Genomic DNA, 19130 nt, shown 5'->3' with positions numbered 1-19130 from the left:
TCTTCCCCTTCTCTCTCTGCCTGCTTCTCTGCCTACTTGTGATCTCTGTCTGTCAAATAAATAAATGAAATTTTTTTAAATGCCATATATAAATTTTCCTTATCTCTTATATATTAGTAAAAACACAGTAATATAAACAAACCAAAAGGGAAAAGCAGTAAGTATAAATAAGGTTATGCATCTAACAATGTATGTAGATTTGCTGCTTTCTAACTAGGATCTCACAAAACACGCAGAAATAGTAAAAACAGAAGCAAGTCATTGTTGGCAGCAAACGACAGGGTTGGAGGAACACCATTCCAGAGAACTTGGAAAAACACCAGATCATAAAGGGAGAAGAGACCACTATCCAGAACTATGAGGGTTGCATTTGTTCACTCCAAACTGTTTCCTGAATGGCTCCTGTGTACAAGGCACTATGCTGGTGTTTGGAATATATAAAATATGCCTCACTTTCACTGATCATAAATCTAGTTAGGGAAAACCAAATGATGAAGAAAAGAAAAAAGAAGGGAGTTGGATATTGTGAAATGTGATTGAAGGAGCAATGGAGACTGGAAAGTGGAGGGAATCAGGATATACCTCCATAAAGACAAGACAGTTGAATGATGAGTTCAGTGGAGAGTGGTTAGTGACAGTGAGGAATCTAGGATTTCCCTGATAACCATATGGCCTGGGTACCTACCACTAGGTAGGTAAAGGCATGTCAAATGGAGATGAGGAATATTGCTGAAATTCAGAACGTATAGGGAAAAAGCTGTGTTGTAGAACATAAACTTTGTGAGGATTACTGGGCAATGTAGTACAGACATCGAGGTCTAGTTGGAGGTGTAGATGGAGATAGCAGTGTTGAAATGATAACATACCTGTCCTCAAGAAAAGACGACTGGGTGAAAAGTTGTGAGAACACAGACAATGAAAGATGGTTGAAGGCACAGGAGGTTTTAGACATTTCAACACTTGGACTGGGGATTCTTTAAGTTCACCTAGAGAACCCAAAATCTGACTAGGGACATTGGGGAACCATGCAAATGGAGGTGTATGAATAAATGCATTTGTTACCTAGCAAGTAATCAAGTAAGGTCTTCAGAATTGAAAGTGACCCGAGACAGACTCTTGCATAGTAATCCTGTTCCTCAATTGGTCTTTCTGTAGACCACCACCAGACTAACTTTCTACAGACATCAGTCAGATTTAGTGAACACCACCCTTAGCCTTATCATACGTTCCATCTACACTGAATAAGCTGATCATGACTGTAGGAAATCTGGCAGCCAGACAGTGTATTGGGTAGCCATTTTCAGAAGTTGACATGCTCCTGCACAGGATATAGAAACTGTCAAGCTAGTGACATTCTGCGTTCAGTATGGAAACCGTACCCAAGGTTTTCCCATTTCAGAGTCCCTGATATGCTGTTCCCTCACTTGCCAGCAGCAGCATCTAGTTCAGTAGCTCTACGTTTGTGTCTTGGTTGGCAACAGGTTGTACGAGAGGAGCAACTTCCTCCTCTAAAACCAAGGTGTGTCAGCTTTACCTTCAGTTTTTCTTATAACATCTAGCTGTTCCTTATTGTTACTCCACTACCACTGTCCAGGTGAAAGGTCATAGAACCTAGAGCTACAAAAAATACAAAACCGGGGCATCTGGGTGGCTCAGTGGATTAAAGCCTCTGCCTTCGGCTCAGGTCATGATCCTGGGGTCCTGGGATCGAGCCCCGCATTGGGCTCTCTGCTTGGCAGGGAGCCTGCTTCGCTTCCCCTCTCTCTGCCTGCCTCTCTGCCTACTTGTAACCTCTATCAAATAAATAAATAAAATCTTTAAAATAAAAATGCAAAACCAAGCACAGCCCTCCACCACGCTACCTCAAGTACTCCTACATATCAAATCCAGTCATTCAGGCAACAAAAGTGCACACCCTCGCGAATACTCCCATTTATCCATGTGTCCACTCCACTGATTCTCCCATCAACACCTTCTAATGCTGCTTTCGTCCAGCCAACTTCAAGCCATTCCGAGTAGTCAATACCATGCCTTGCAGTTTCCTATTTCATGCCTTCATTCCTAATTCCCAGTGGCATCTTCCTAATTCAAAATGTAGATGTCCTTTGTATATATCATGCTGTCGTTCAATTCTGACGATACAACCACAAGCTCTATTTCCTTTTTATTTCTAAATTATTCCCTTTATTATTTTTATAGTTACCTTCAGTTAAGATTTAATTTCACCCAAAGAGAGGTCTGGCCCTTGCCATTGGCTCCAGGGAAGTGATCTCTAGGCCCTCACAATGTCCTACCTGATAGGAGTTCCTTTGTTTGCCTGGGGCCTTTGGACATTGGATACTCTAACAGTGTGGTTTATGAAGGAGACTTTGAGCCATGCCATGTCAGTTTCAACCTCTGGACCCTCAGAGGAACTGGAGACTATAGGAATTAGTCTGATTTCTGGTGGGGCTAAAAACTAAAGTTCAGCCATGTAGGCAATGTGTGAGTGAGACCCAGTAAAACCACTGGATGCCAAAGGTTCAAGTGAGCTCCCCTGGTTGACAATACTCTTTGCATATCCTCACATACCATGGCTGGGAGGAGGTAATGCTGGCCACGAGTCTAGAAGCACTATGTGCTTCTAGAATTCCACTGCTGGGTGTATGCCAAGGAAAATTAATGTTCATAGCATAATTCATAAAAACCAAAAAGTGGAAAAACCCTAAGTCCATGAACAGATGAATGAGTAAATAAAATTGTGGTATATCCATACAGTGGGAATAGTATTTGGCAATAAAAAGGAATGAAGTACTGACACATGTTAAAGCATGGAAGAACTTTAGAAACTTTAGGCTAAATGTAAGAACCCAGACACAAAAGACCAAATATTTTATGATTATATAAAATATCCAAAACAGTCACATCTCTAGAGGTAGAAAGTCGATCAGTGGCTGCCCAGAGCCTGGAAAGAAAAGTTTCTTTTTAATTTTTAGTTTATTTTTTTAATTTTATTTTTAAGTAATTTCTATAACCCCCAGATCAAGAGTCACATGCTCTACTGAGTGAGCCAGCCAGGCGCCCTGGAAATGATTCTTTTCAAAGTGATGAAAATCTTCCAAATTGCTTAAGGGGATGATTACATAACCCTGTCAATGTACTACAATGCACTGAATTGTATGTGCTAAGTTGGCAAATTATAGGTTATGCGAATTATTTCAAAGCTGCTTTTAAAAATAGGGAAAACAGAGGGAGGAGTCAAGATGGCGGAGAAGTAGCAGGCTGAGACTGCTTCAGCTAGCCGGAGATCAGCTAAATAGCTTATCTAAAGATTGCAAACACCTGAAAATCCATCGGCAGATCGAAGAGAAGAAGAACAGCAATTCTGGAAACAGAAAAACAACCACTTTCTGAAAGGTAGGACCGGCGGAGAAGTGAATCCAAAGCGACGAGAAGATAGACCCCGGGGGGAGGGGCCGGCTCCCGGCAAGCGGCGGAGCAACGGTGCACAAAATCAGGACTTTTAAAAGTCTGTTCCGCTGAGGGACATCGCTCCAGAGGCTAAACCGGGGCGAAGCCCACGCGGGTTCAGCATGGCCTCAGGTCCCGCAGGGTCACAGAAGGAGCAGGGGTGTCTGAGTGTCGCAGACCTTGCGGGTATTGGAACGGGAAAGCCGGCTACAGAGACAGAGCCGACAGTAAGCTCACAGCTCGGTGTTACCTTGAACTGGTCGCAGGCTCGGAGAGCTCGGAGCGCGGCCGGAGGTCAGGCAGACAGGAGTAACTGGGCGCTGTTCTCTGAGGGTGCACTGAGGAGTGCGGCCCTGGGCTTTCGGCTCCTCCGGGCCGGAGACCAGGAGGCCGCCATTTGTATTCCCGTCCTCCGGAACTCTACGGAAAGCGCTCAGGGAACAAAAGCTCCTGAAAGCAAACCCGAGCGGATTACTCACCCCGCCCCGGGTAAGGGCGGTGTAATTCCGCCTGGGGCAAAGACACTTGAGAATCACTACAACAGGCCTCTCCCCCAGAAGATCAACAAGAAATCCAGCCGAGACCAAGTTCACCTACCAAGGAGTGCGGTTTCAATACCAAGGAGAGCAGCAGAATTCCAGAGGAGGAGAAAGCCAAGCACGGAACTCATGGCTTTTTCCCTGTGATTTTTTTTTTAGTCTTGCAGTTAATTTAATTTTTTTCTTTTTCATTTTTTGTTTTTTTTTTTTTTTTCTCGCCTTTGGGTAAAATTTTTTTTTTTTAACTGTTACCTTTTTCTTTTTTAACGATTTTTTACTAGTTTATCTAATATATATATTTTTTCTTTTTTACATTTTTCTTAGGTGTTTTCCTTTTTTTTTTTAATTCTTTTCTTTTTTTTTTTTTTCTTTTTTCTTTTTTTTTCTTTCTTCCTTTTTGAACCTCTTTTTATCCCCTTTCTCCCCCCTCACGATTTTGGATCTCTTCTAATTTGGTTAAAGCATTTTTTCCTGGGGTTGTTGCCACACTTTTAGTATTTTACTTGCCCCTTCATATACTCTTATCTGGACAAAATGACAAGACAGAAAAATTCAACACAAAAAAAAGAACAAGAGGCAGTACCGAAGGCTAGGGACCTAATCAATACAGACATTGGTAATATGTCAGATCTAGAGTTCAGAATGACAATTCTCAAGGTTCTAGCCGGGCTCGAAAAAGGCATGGAAGATATTAGAGAAACCCTCTCGAGAGATATAAAAGCCCTTTCTGGAGAAATAAAAGAACTAAAATCTAACCAAGTTGAAATAAAAAAAGCTATTAATGAAGTGCAATCAAAAATGGAGGCTCTCACTGCTAGGATAAATGAGGCAGAAGAAAGAATTAGTGATATAGAAGACCAAATGACAGAGAATAAAGAAGCTGAGCAAAAGAGGGACAAACAGCTACTGGACCACGAGGGGAGAATTCGAGAGATAAGTGACACCATAAGATGAAACAACATTAGAATAATTGGGATTCCAGAAGAAGAAGAAAGAGAGAGGGGAGCAGAAGGTATACTGGAGAGAATTATTGGGGAGAATTTCCCCAATATGGCAAAGGGAACGAGCATCAAAATTCAGGAGGTTCAGAGAACGCCCCTCAAAATCAATAGGAATAGGCCCACACCCCGTCACCTAATAGTAAAATTTACAAGTCTCAGTGACAAAGAGAAAATCCTGAAAGCAGCCCGGGAAAAGAAGTCTGTAACATACAATGGTAAAAATATTAGATTGGCAGCTGACTTATCCACAGAGACCTGGCAGGGCAGAAAGAGCTGGCATGATATTTTCAGAGCACTAAACGAGAAAAACATGCAGCCAAGAATACTATATCCAGCTAGGCTATCATTGAAAATAGAAGGAGAGATTAAAAGCTTCCAGGACAAACAAAAACTGAAAGAATTTGCAAATACCAAACCAGCTCTACAGGAAATATTGAAAGGGGTCCTCTAAGCAAAGAGAGAGCCTACAAGTGGTAGATCAGAAAGGAACAGAGACCATATACAGTAACAGTCAACTTACAGGCAATACAATGGCACTAAATTCATATCTCTCAATAGTTACCCTGAATGTTAATGGGCTAAATGCCCCTGTCAAAAGACACAGGGTATCAGAATGGATAAAAAAACAAAACCCATCTATATGTTGCCTCCAAGAAACTCATTTTAAGCCCGAAGACACCTCCAGATTTAAAGTGAGGGGGTGGAAAAGAATTTACCATGCTAATGGACATCAGCAGAAAGCAGGAGTAGCAGATCAATTAGATTTTAAGCCAAAGACTATAATAAGAGATGAGGAAGGACACTATATCATACTCAAAGGGTCTGTCCAACAAGAAGATCTAACAATTTTAAATATCTATGCCCCCAACGTGGGAGCAGCCAACTATATAAACCAATTAATAACAAAATCAAAGAAACACATCAACAATAATACAATAATAGTAGGGGACTTTAACACTCCCCTCGCTGAAATGGACAGATCATCCAAGCAAAAGATCAACAAGGAAATAAAGGCCTTAAATGACACACTGGACCAGATGTACATCACAGATATAGTCAGAACATTTCATCCCAAAGCAACAGAATACACATTCTTCTCTAGTGCACATGGAACATTCTCCAGAATAGATCACATCCTCGGTCCTAAATCAGGACTCAACCGGTATCAAAAGATTGGGATCATTCCCTGCATATTTTCAGACCACAATGCTCTGAAGCTAGAACTCAACCACAAAAGGAAGTTTGGAAAGAACCCAAATACATGGAGACTAAACAGCATCCTTCTAAAGAATGAATGGGTCAACCGGGAAATTAAAGAAGAATTGAAAAAAATCATGGAAACAAATGATAATGAAAATACAACGGTTCAAAATCTGTGGGACACAACAAAGGCAGTCCTGAGAGGAAAATATATAGCGGTACAAGCCTTTCTCAAGAAACAAGAAAGGTCTCAGGTACACAACCTAACCCTACACCTAAAGGAGCTGGAGAAAGAACAAGAAAGAAACCCTAAGCCCAGCAGGAGAAGAGAAATCATAAAGATCAGAGCAGAAATCAATGAAATAGAAACCAAAAAAACAATAGAACAAATCAACGAAACTAGGAGCTGGTTCTTTGAAAGAATTAATAAAATTGATAAACCCCTGGCCCGACTTATCAAAAAGAAAAGAGAAAGGACCCAAATAAATAAAATCATGAATGAAAGAGGAGAGATCACAACTAACACCAAAGAAATACAAACTATTATAAGAACATACTATGAGCAACTCTACGCCAACAAATTTGACAATCTGGAAGAAATGGATGCATTCCTAGAAACATATAAACTACCACAACTGAACCAGGAAGAAATAGAAAGCCTGAACAGACCCATAACCAGTAAGGAGATTGAAACAGTCATTAAAAATCTCCAAACAAACAAAAGCCCAGGGCCAGATGGCTTCCCGGGGGAATTCTACCAAACATTTAAAGAAGAACTAATTCCTATTCTCCTGAAACTGTTCCAAAAAATAGAAATGGAAGGAAAACTTCCAAACTCATTTTATGAGGCCAGCATCACCTTGATCCTAAAACCAGACAAGGATCCCACCAAAAAAGAGAGCTATAGACCGATATCCTTGATGAACACAGATGCGAAAATACTCAACAAAATACTAGCCAATAGGATTCAACAGTACATTAAAAAGATTATTCACCACGACCAAGTGGGATTTATTCCAGGGCTGCAAGGTTGGTTCAACATCCGCAAATCAGTCAATGTGATACAACACATCAATAAAAGAAAGAACAAGAACCATATGATACTCTCAATAGATGCTGAAAAAGCATTTGACAAAGTACAGCATCCCTTCCTGATCAAAACTCTTCAAAGTGTAGGGATAGAGGGCACATACCTCAATATCATCAAAGCCATCTATGACCCACCGCAAATATCATTCTCAATGGAGAAAAACTGAAAGCTTTTCCGCTAAGGTCAGGAACACGGCAGGGATGTCCATTATCACCACTGCTATTCAACATAGTACTAGAGGTCCTAGCCTCAGCAATCAGACAACAAAAGGAAATTAAAGGCATCCAAATCGGCAAAGAAGAAGTCAAATTATCACTCTTCGCAGATGATATGATACTATATGTGGAAAACCCAAAAGACTCCACTCCAAAACTGCTAGAACTTATACAGGAATTCAGTAAAGTGTCAGGATATAAAATCAATGCACAGAAATCAGTTGCATTTCTCTACACCAACAGCAAGACAGAAGAAAGAGAAATTAAGGAGTCCATCCCATTTACAATTGCACCCAAAACCATAAGATACCTAGGAATAAACCTAACCAAAGAGACACAGAATCTATACTCAGAAAACTATAAAGTACTCATGAAAGAAATTCAGGAAGACACAAAGAAATGGAAAAATGTTCCATGCTCCTGGATTGGAAGAATAAATATTGTGAAAATGTCTATGCTACCTAAAGCAATCTACACATTTAATGCAATTCCTATCAAAGTACCATCCATCTTTTTCAAAGAAATGGAACAAATAATGCTAAAATTTATATGGAACCAGAAAAGACCTCAAATAGCCAAAGGGATATTGAAAAAGAAAGCCAACGTTGGTGGCATCACAATTCCGGACTTCAAGCTCTATTACAAAGCTGTCGTCATCAAGACAGCATGGTACTGGCACAAAAACAGACACATAGATCAATGGAACAGAATAGAGAGCCCAGAAATAGACCCTCAACTCTATGGTCAACTAATCTTCGACAAAGCAGGAAAGAATGTCCAATGGAAAAAAGACAGCCTCTTCAATAAATGGTGCTGGGAAAATTGGACAGCCACATGCAGAAAAATGAAATTGGACCATTTCCTTACACCACACACAAAAATAGACTCAAAATGGATGAAGGACCTCAATGTGCGAAAGGAATCCATCAAAATCCTTGAGGAGAACACAGGCAGCAACCTCTTTGACCTCAACCGCAGCAACATCTTCCTAGGAACAACGCAAAAGGCAAGGGAAGCAAGGGCAAAAATGAACTATTGGGATTTCATCAAGATCAAAAGCTTTTGCACAGCAAAGGAAACAGTTAACAAAATCAAAAGACAACTGACAGAATGGGAGAAGATATTTGCAAATGACATATCAGATAAAGGACTAATGTCCAGAATCTATAAAGAACTTAGCAAACTCAACACCCAAAGAACAAATAATCCAATCAAGAAATGGGCAGAGGACATGAACAGACATTTCTGCAAAGAAGACATCCAGATGGCCAACAGACACATGAAAAAGTGCTCCATATCACTCGGCATCAGGGAAATACAAATCAAAACCACAATGAGATATCACCTCACACCAGTCAGAATGGCTAAAATCAACAAGTCAGGAAATGACAGATGCTGGCGAGGATGCGGAGAAAGGGGAACCCTCCTACACTGTTGGTGGGAATGCAAGCTGGTGCAGCCACTCTGGAAAACAGCATGGAGGTTCCTCAAAATGTTGAAAATAGAACTGCCCTATGACCCAGCAATTGCACTATTGGGTATTTACCCTAAGGATACAAACGTAGTGATCCAAAGGGGCACATGCACCCGAATGTTTATAGCAGCAATGTCCACAATAGCCAAACTATGGAAAGAACCTAGATGTCCATCAACAGATGAATGGATCAAGAAGATGTGGTATATATACACAATGGAATACTATGCAGCCATCAAAAGAAATGAAATCTTGCCATTTGCCACAACATGGATGGAACTAGAGCGTATCATGCTTAGCGAAATAAGTCAAGCAGAGAAAGACAACTATCATATGATCTCCTTGATATGAGGAAGTGGTGATGCAACATGGGGGCTTAAGTGGGTAGGAGAAGAATCAAGGAAACAAGATGGGATTGGGAGGGAGACAAACCATAAGTGACTTTTAATCTCACAAAACAAACTGAGGGTTGCTGGGGGGAGGGGGTTTGGGAGAAGGGGGTGGGATTATGGACATTGGGGAGGGTATGTGCTTTGGTGAGTGCTGTGAAGTGTGTAAACCTGGTGATTCACAGACCTGTACCCCTGGGGATAGAGTATTATGCCTCCATCAGAAAGGATGAATACCCAACTTTTGTAGCAACATGGACGGGACTGGAAGAGATTATGCTGAGTGAAATAAGTCAAGCAGAGAGAGTCAATTATCATATGGTTTCACTTATTTGTGGAGCATAACAAATAGCATGGAGGACATGGGGACTTAGAGTGGAGAAGGGAGTTGGGGGAAATTGGAAGGGGAGGTGAACCATGAGAGACTATGGACTCTGAAAAACAATCTGAGGGTTTTGAAGGGACGGGGGGTGGGAGGTTGGGGTACCAGGTGGTGGGTATTATAGAGGGCACGGATTGCATGGAGCACGGGGTGTGGTGCAAAAATAATGAATACTGTTATGCTGGAAATAAAAAAAAAATAGGGAAAACAAATGATTTAGAGAAATGGGAAGACCTTGGACAAACCAAGGGAAAGTCGGAAATATTAACCATACAAAGGAAGCCATCAAGGCAGGCATAAGCTGATTAGAAGTGATGTAGAATGTAAAACCATCTTTTCTAGTGAAACACTGAACAGCAAGAGCAGAGGCCTTTAAGACCAGAATGCTATAGCTGAGAGCAGTGTGGACGGGGTAAGGTGTACAGTACAAAAGGCGAATCTGATGCTCAGATGAGATAGAAGGGGATTGTCAGTGGAGGGAAGGGGATTACTTCTCCTCATGCAGGGACTCAGAAATCTTGGGCAGGTAAAATACCCACAACGCTACACAGTATATATGAGACACCAATTTGGAGTCTCTTCCAGACAACAGAAAGAGCTTAATTCATGAGCCAGAAGGAAAGCCTCAAGTATTAGGAATTCAGCAGAGAAAATGGAAAAGAGTTGGAAGAATCTCGAGTGGAAGAGAAAGCTAGAAAGGACTGATGCCCCGTAAGAGACCAGGTTACTGTGTCTCTTACACAGTAAGAGGGCTGGAGCCGGCCGTTGGGAGGGCAGCTGGCATTTCCCAAGAGCCAGGCGGGAAGGTACCATAGTCAGAAACAGTGTGAATTCATACAGCTCTTTCTAGTAAGGCCTGGGGGATGGGGGGTACGGATTTCACAGCCAGGGTGGCGGAAGGAATAGGGACACACACTCTGACAGGGTACAAAGAAAGGGTAAGCCACAGACTCCATGTAAGAAAACTAGGCAAACCAACAAAAATCAAGATGTAAAATGAAAAAAAGCAAGGATCAGATATCAGAAGAGAATAAAAGAGTTCAACTTCCCTCTGAAGACCTAAAGGGAAAGTTCTTCTATGGGAGAAAGATACAAGGAGCACTGCTGCCAGCCTTCTCTCGATGACGAGGGCGACTTCCGGTTACCAGGGTCCCGGTTCTCACTCACCCTGCTGAGTTCCACTGGGGACTTCCTCCTGTTTCGCCCACGGTTCCTCCCCTCGTTCCAGCCTGGAGAGTGCATCTGGCTTGCTGGCTTGATACCCTGCTCATGGGAAAGAGAACACTTGGACTCACCAAATCTGGCTGGGGTCCGTGAAGATGGGGGAATGCTACATTTGAGGGCCTGAGACAGTTTTCACATCTGCAAAGCAGAGACTTGTCTCTTAGGAGAGGGCACATATGACTCTGTGAAATAATGATGTGGATTTGGTCTTTGTACCCGGTTCCTGACACAGAGCTCCTAAGGCCCTTGTAATTTCCTAAGTGACAGCTATGATAGGAGCATCTTCTGTTAGAGCATTTGGTCTAAGTTCCCGTTCCCGACATAAGAACTTCTAACACCCCTGGACTCTCTAGAGTGATGTGTGTCTTTCTGCGAACTAATGACTGGTGGCAGGGACCCCTGTAGAGCTTGAGCGTGGTGGCTGGTTGCCACAAAAACCCTGGCAGGATGAGAAGATTAGAACCTTCAGCTCCCATCCCCTGCCCCTGCCACTGGTAGACTGAGTTAATCATGATTTAAGCAATCATGCCTACAGAATAAAACCTCCATAAAAATCCCTAAACCACCAAGTTGGGAGTTTCCAGGTTGGTGAACACACCTGAAGGGCTGGGAGGGTGGGCAGACCTGGAGTGGTCATGGAAGGTCCACACCCCTCCCTCCATACCACGCCTTACACAACTCTTCCTTTGGGCTGTTCCCAAGTTTTATCCTTTATAATAAAATAGTAATCTTAAGTAAAGTGCTTTCCAGTTCTGTCAGCTGTTCCAGTAAATTGAAGGGGGTTTCAGGATTGCCCAATTTATTGCTGGACTGAAGCATGGGTAACCTAGGTAGTGGGCACCCAGCAGTGGCCACTGGCATCTGAAGTGAGAGCAGTCTGAGGCTAACTCTGGGTAGTGGCAGAACTGAAATGAATGGGAGGACACCAGCTGGTCCCTGGAGAGTTGGAGAACTGGCTGTTGGTGTAGAAAAACCCCACAGGTTTAGCACCGTTTGTGCTGGTAGTAAGAGCAGGTCGTAGTACATCAGACCCTTGTATCATGTGCCCAAGGAGGCACTGAGACTCTGCCAAATAGAGCAAAGCAGTGGCTCTGGAGTGTAAGCAGCTGAGAATGGAAAGGCCACTAACTGGGCACCCTCTGAGTGACACAGGGGAGCTGTCCTCACCCACTGACACCAGGTTGCTGTAGTTCTCCAATATCACATCCCGGTACAGGCCTTTCTGGGCGGGGGCCAGCAGCTGCCACTCCTCCCAGGTGAAGTCCACAGCCACGTCCTCCAGTGTCAGCGGTTCCTGTAACAACATGTTCCTGTTTCATATGAGTGTTTCTCTTTCATTGATTCATAAGAAGTACACAGGAAGTTGTTCTGCTAATAGTAACTACAAAGCTACAAAGCTGAGACCAAGTCTGATGTATATGTTGTGGTCTGCACGTTTTTAAAGAAATTCTCTGACACTGGCTGGGTAGCCTAAAATTCAACTCAGTTCTAACACGAGCTACCTGGAGATAGTGTCACATTTCATGAGGTCAGTCCCACAAGGCCACCTCTGCCCCCACCTCTGCCCCCTCTGCCCACCTCTGCCCCCACCTCTGCCCCCACTTCAGACACCACCAATCCAAGTTCATGTCGTCACCCGGGCTTCAGATTAACCGGCTATAGATTGGAGGTCCCAATGACTCCCTCCTTGGGTTGAATTTGCTTGAGTGGCTCAGAGAACTCAGTTTACTTACTGCATACTAGTTTATTGTAAGAGAATATTATAAAGGATACAGATTTCATCCAGATCAAAGGGGCCCACAGGGCAAGGCATGAGGGGAGGGGTGTGTCACCCAGCACCCATGTCCCAGTACCCATGTCCACCAAACGGAGAGCACTCCAACTCACACACCTTTGGAATCTTATGGAGGCTCCATCACACAGGAATGACTCGTCATGAACTCAATTTCAAGCCCCTCTCCCCTCTCTGGATGATGGGGTATCACTGAAAATCCCACACTTCTAACCATGGGTTGGTCTTTCTGGTGACACCCCACCCCCAGGAATCCACCCAGAGTCATGCCATTAGAACAAGAGATGCTTCTATCACCCAGGAAATTCCAAGGGATTTAGGAACTCTGTCGCAGATGAGGTCAAAGACCAAATATTTGAACAAAAGATGCCAATGGTACTCTTTTCTCTTAGGGAATTACAAGGATTTTAGGAGCCTTGTGTCAGAACTAGGGGCAGAGACCAGTGTATGTTTTTTGTTCTTTCATAAAAGGTTAGCATCACAGATACACTTATGAGATAATCGGTGTACTGTAATATTCATTTAAAAAAATAACCAAAAAATTGGGGCGCCTGGGTGGCTCAATGGGTTAAAGTCTCTGCCTTCGGCTCAGGTCATGATCCCAGGGTCCTGGAATGGAGCCCCGCATCAGGCTCTCTGCTCAGCAGGGAGCCTGCTTCCTCCTCTCTCTCTGCCTGCCTCTCTGCCTACTTGTGATCTCTGTCAAATAAATAAAGCTTTAAAAAAAATAACCAAAAAATGAAGCAGACACACAAAATGATAGAAAATGTAAAGGAGAATTAATAGAGACTGAGGACAGAGTGAGGCCTATACATAGTTTTTGGGGGCAATTACAGAGAATCGGAGAAGCAATGCGAAGATCTCAGGACTGAGAAAACTTCAGAACTGACCGAACATCCTGCAACACAGACTTAATCAGCAAGCAAAACCCGGCAGGAAATCCAAGTCTAGACTCATCAATCTGACCGCATAGAACACCAGCAGCAAAAGTCAAACTATGAAAACAACCAGAAAGAAAAGACTCATTACCAACTAAAGAGAGATAAAATTTAGTGAAATAAAAACAACAGAAGCAGGGAAAATGTTGTGATAAATCTGTATTTGGTCTTTCCCTGGTTCCCAGCACAGTTTCTTAAAACTGTTGGACTCTCTGGAGTCCTAAGTGTTTTCTGCATCCTGACATGATGACTAATGGCTGGGGGCCCCCTGCAGAGCTTCAGGATAAGAGACCTGAAAGACCCTCAGCAGCCAGGGAGGAAAGACGGACTGGATGACCAGCGATTTAATCAACTGTGCCTGTATAAGAAAACCATCATAAAACCCCCTACACAACAGACGTGCGGAGCTCCCAGGGTGGTGAACACATTGAGGTGGGGGCAGGGTGGTTCCCTGAGGGAGGACCTCCTCACCCCTTCTCCCTTCCCTGGCCCTGTGCATCTCTTCCATTTGGCTATTCCTGAATTGTAGCCTTTACAGTAAATCAGTAAATGTTTGTAAAGTGCTTTCCTGAGTTCTATGAATTGTTCTAGCATATTACCAACCCTGAAAGGGGAGCTGTGGGAACCATCAAATTTACAGCTGGTCACCACAAATATAGGTAACAATCTGGGACTTTTGACTGGCTCCTAAAGTGGGGGCAGTCTCATGGAACCAAGCCTTTGGCCTGTGGGATCTGATGTGAACCCCAGGTAGTGAGTATCAGAATTAAGTTGAATTGTAGGACACCCAGCTGGGTGGGTAGGACACCCAACAGATTTGGAGAATTAGTAGGTCTGACTAAAATAGACACATTTGGTGTCAGAGCTTCTGTGAATAAAAAAACAGATCAAGAGTGTGGAATGTCTTCAATGTCCTGTCCTGTGGTCATAAATCTTATACCTGAATGCCACCAGGGAATGAACTGAGACCTGCTTGTCAATGGACCTGCCATATCAGGGAAAAACTGATGGGAATCTATCCCCACATCATTGAGAGATTACACAGAGATGAGAACAGATTTGGTAAAGCCTGCATATTCTTAACACTGTTGATATTATCACATTCTGATTATTTTATGTGACATGGAGACTCATTTGGAAAAATGAAAATTTAGGTTCATACCTAATATCACACTTGAAAATACCTTTTCCCTGTTTCGAGTTAACCATAAAACAAAGGAACCTATGATGTTCATGTCATAATCCAAAATCCATAGAAAAACAATAAATTTTGTGAAAGGAAAGAATTAAAACATCTGTATTGAAAAAGATATCATGGACAGAGTGAAAAGAAAAGTGACAAGCTGAGAGATGTTTTTTATAAACAAAATAAAGGACCAATACACAGTGGTTAATTCTCATTAACTGGTAAGAAAAAAATGTTTTTCTAAATGTAAAAGGCATTTTGCAAGAGAAAAAAATCCAACTGGCCAACAAGTAAATAAGGATTCCAATCTCAAAAGAAGGCAAAAGAATATTGGACCATTCCGACTGTTGAAAATTATGCAATCTTGGGGCACCTGGGTGGCTCAGTCAAGTTTCTGCCTTCAGCTCAGGTCATTATCTCAGGGTCCTGGGATCATGTCCCACACTGGGCTCTCTGCTCAGTGGGGAGTCTGCTTCTCCCTCTCCCTCTCCCTCTGTGCTCTCCCGCTCTCAAATAAATAAATAAAATCTTTTAAAAAAGAGAAAATTTAGCAATCTGATCCTGTCCTATTAGTACCAGGAAAGATTTCAGGCGTGGATCATGCACATACCACTTAGGAGGCACTCACTAAATGCTTTACATCGTTTAACTCCTTTTGCGGAGTATGATTACAGGCAAATGAATTTTGTAGTTAATAGTCACCAATCCGTTGCAGTTATTATTCCTTCAGATGCTTGAATTATAGCATCTTAAATCAACAGATTATGTCCTTTGGAGTATGATTCCACTGATACACAAAATGTCGTAATAGTTGTGTTTACAAACACAAATATACATAAATCTAAATACATTTCTACATGGGCACATGTATACAGATGCACACACAGATTCAGTGACAGTAGGAACACACCAAGTTTCTGCTGAAGTGGTATGAAGCAATGCGGAAAGGGGACAGAAAGAGGGCATTTATTTTTTTGCCCATGTATACTCCATCATGAGGATTTTTTTCCTTTAAAAGGTCCTCATGAGAAAAAAATAAGAAAAGGTATTCATGGGGGGCTTCTGGGTGGCTCCATCACTTGGGCATCCAGCTCCTGATTTCGGCTCAGGCTGTGACCTCAGAGTGGTGGGATCGAACCCTGCATAAGCTCCAGGCTACCTGCTCAGAGGCTGGGATTCTCCCTCTCCCTCTGCCCCGCCCCGCACTTGTGTGTTTTCTCTCTCTAAAATAAATAAGTAAATAAATAAACAAACAAATCCTTTTTTAAAAATGACACTCATGAGTCATTTGTACAAATATAGGAAACAAAAGCAATAAAGGAAGAGTACGTAAAAATTAGATCTTAAAATGGAAAATGATAACACATTTTCTGGGATAACATGAAGTTACACAGCAAACACTCCAAAACCTTATAACTCAAGCTCTTACCAAAAAAAATTTTCCTGCAACTATCTAACGCCAAATCTGTAATTTAATGCCAGTTCAGCCACCCGTTCATGAAGCCTTGCATCGGTTCCCTGCAAAAATTGTGGTCACTGAGTTTCCTTGGCCTATTCCCACAGAAGACTCTGAGGAACTCTGTAATAGCAGTAGGAAGTCTGCTGCTGCCTTTATTGGAAAGCTACTGCTCACAACACTGTCCACTCCATCAACTCTAAGAATATAACATTTTCCTTGAGTCCTCAGTGCCAGAGGAACCATTCTGCTTTCTCCTCATGGTCACTGCATATCACATAACATGATTCTCTCATGTGGGTTTCACACACAAGAGATGCAGTGTGACGGCTAATGTAAGCCAGAGGATTCAGTTACACGTGGTGTTCCAACATTCATCATTTACTAGGAATCATAAGAACACTATGGTCTTTTCTTTTTTTTTTTTTTTAAGTAGGCTCCATGCATGGAACCCAGTCCAGGCCTTGAACTCATGACCTCAGATTAAGACCTGAGCTGAGATCAAGAGCCGGACAGTTAACCAACTGCACCACCCAGGCGCCCCTGAACCCTATATTCTTCCTTCTGCTTTGTGACAATGTTGGAGTTAGATTCAAACCTTAATTCTCTGTAGATACTGAACGGATTTTTACAAGCCTCTACACATCCATTAGGGAACAAAAGAGAGAATAAAACAAGACAAAAATCACCTGGGCATTGATCATTTTCTTCTGTTTTGAGAAATAGCCAGCAACTGCAATATTCTGTCTTTGTCTCTTCTGGATATGCTCTAAATTTCTAGTCAGAAATCTAGTCACCAGTCAAAAGTGGCCCAGAGATGACACTATCTAGGTCCTGGGGCCTCCTTTTTCTTCATTCATTTCTTGTCAGGATCTGTGGGCCAAAGAACAAAATTACTTTCAGCGTTGCATTCTCTCTTGCTATGCACTCACCTTAACACATGGTCCCAGTATTTCTGTCTCTTTATTCATTCCCCAGAATTCATGCCTTAGGCATAAGACTCTGAATGTGTAGAGATAACAAGGATGGGGAAAGTGGCAAAGGAGAATCAGAACAGAACTATGCCTCCCTGGCAGGTAATTTTCAGATCAATTTCAGAAATGAGGCCATATGGACAGTGAGGAACAGCGAATTTTTCCTTTAAACTATGATGTTCTCCTACCTCTTTTAAAAGTCTTTACATACCCTATCTACATACACTTCAATGTGAGGAACAATGAGCACACCAAAAAAAGGGGGAAGGAACAAATTAAAAAAAAAAAAAACCTCAAAAATATAAATACTGGGAAAACAGCAGTCTTTACATACATAGGTAACCTGAGAGGAAATATCCAAAAGAATACACAAAAATTACAGGAGGGTAGACACAGAATCTTAAATAAAAGGCTAATTAGGGATGCCTGGTTGCCTTAGTCGGTTAAGTGGCTGCCTTGGGCTCAGGTCATAATCTCGCAGTTCTATAATCCAGTTCTGCATCAGGCTACTTGCCCAGCGGGGACCCTGCTTCTCCCTCTCCCTCTGCTGCTCGCTCTGCTTGTACTCTCTCTCCAATAAATAAATAAAATCTGGTGAAAAAAAGGCTAATTAATTTAAAATCTGAATCCTTCATCTCCCCCAAATCTTTCCTTTCTGCAGGTTCAAAGGGATGGGCTCATGCGGGGGAGCCAAAAGAAATTAAGAAATTATATGGAGGACAGATTTGGGCTTGAAGCTTTTGAGGAGGGCTAACGTTCAACAACTCTGTTCCAGAAGCGAATATGAGCCCAAAGCACCAAGCAACCAGTGTTCCTGAATATGCACGCCTGTTGTCACACAATCCTGCACAAAAGACAGATGATAGCAAACCCAGACCAGCGATACACATACATGGACCTCCCTTAATGTTTCCCCCATCGCTGAGCTCCAAATTATTCCAGATCCGCGCCAAACGCCGCCTTCACTGACAAACACCACCCCGCCAGCTGTCAATCACCTACAAGGAGAGTGACCCGCGACGACTCTAAACCCTGACTTCAGGACTCTCGGTAGTTGATCTGTTCAGACATTCCATCACTGACCACCAAGGCCCCCCACGACTGACCCCAAAGACATCTCGATTACATACAGTACAGACTCCTCCGTGCTCACCTCCAAAAACACACCCGCCCCTCGCTACCTTCACGAACTTAAGGGATCAACAACTGACCCAGAGGCCGTTAGGCCGCCCCTCTCCTCCCCAACCCTTCTCCACAGACTGACCTACACGCGGGCAGGAGTCTCTCCTGAGCCTGCAGCGACCTCTTCAGGGCCCAACTTACTTCCCTAAACTTCCTTCGCTCTAGTTCCCTCACCCAGCCTCTTTTCCAGGGAACACCTGACTGGGGTCAGCGGCGTTTCTGGCGCGTTTCTATGGAAAACGGATTACGGGTTTCCGGCGCTTCCTAATGAGGTCATACAGCCGTGCGCCCGTCGCCTGGACGCCCTGGGGGCCGCCATCTTGGCACACCTGACGTACTGGAGGCACGGCGTCCGCGTTTTCGCGGTGACAGGATGGTGAGCGTGCCGAATCCCTCGTGCTTTCTGGCCCCTCAGCTCTTACGGGAAAATGGGGAGATGGTTAGAGGCTCGAGTTCACTCAAGGCAGACATTACATGGGGATCATCTTTGAAGGGGCAGGGCTTCTCGTGGTAAGGGACGGGGAACGGCGCCAAGTATTCAAAAACCGGGAGCCCTACCCCGTCTAAGGGGCGTGGCTCCTACGGCCGGACGTCTCAGCAAGTTGGGAAATTGAAATAACCTCCGGGCCCCGCAGTCT

At 43.2% G+C, this 19130-nt stretch overlaps 1 protein-coding gene across 4 annotated transcripts in view; it reads right to left on the bottom strand.

Annotated features, from left to right (window-relative positions):
- The window catches only part of LOC116579136 (zinc finger protein 432-like), a 58549-nt gene extending 39781 nt beyond the window's left edge, over window positions 1-18768 (bottom strand). The window contains exons 1-4 of one of the 4 annotated variants that reach the window (XM_032324118.1): window positions 18667-18768; window positions 17026-17209; window positions 12132-12258; window positions 10908-11003 (exon numbers count right to left, since the gene is read on the bottom strand). In XM_032324118.1, coding sequence (XP_032180009.1) covers window positions 10908-11003; window positions 12132-12258; window positions 17026-17040 — 238 coding nt within the window. In that variant the 5' untranslated portion in view covers window positions 17041-17209; window positions 18667-18768. Of the gene's footprint in view, window positions 1-10907; window positions 11004-12131; window positions 12259-17025; window positions 17210-18463 lie in introns of all 4 variants that reach the window. The other 3 variants (XM_032324123.1, XM_032324120.1, XM_032324119.1) reach the window with 3 other exon arrangements.
- Window positions 18769-19130: the final 362 nt, after the last annotated feature.

The sequence above is a fragment of the Mustela erminea genome, chromosome 19, assembly GCF_009829155.1.
Source record: "Mustela erminea isolate mMusErm1 chromosome 19, mMusErm1.Pri, whole genome shotgun sequence".
Lineage (NCBI taxonomy): Eukaryota > Metazoa > Chordata > Mammalia > Carnivora > Mustelidae > Mustela > Mustela erminea.
This window is presented reverse-complemented; position numbering and strand designations above follow the sequence as displayed.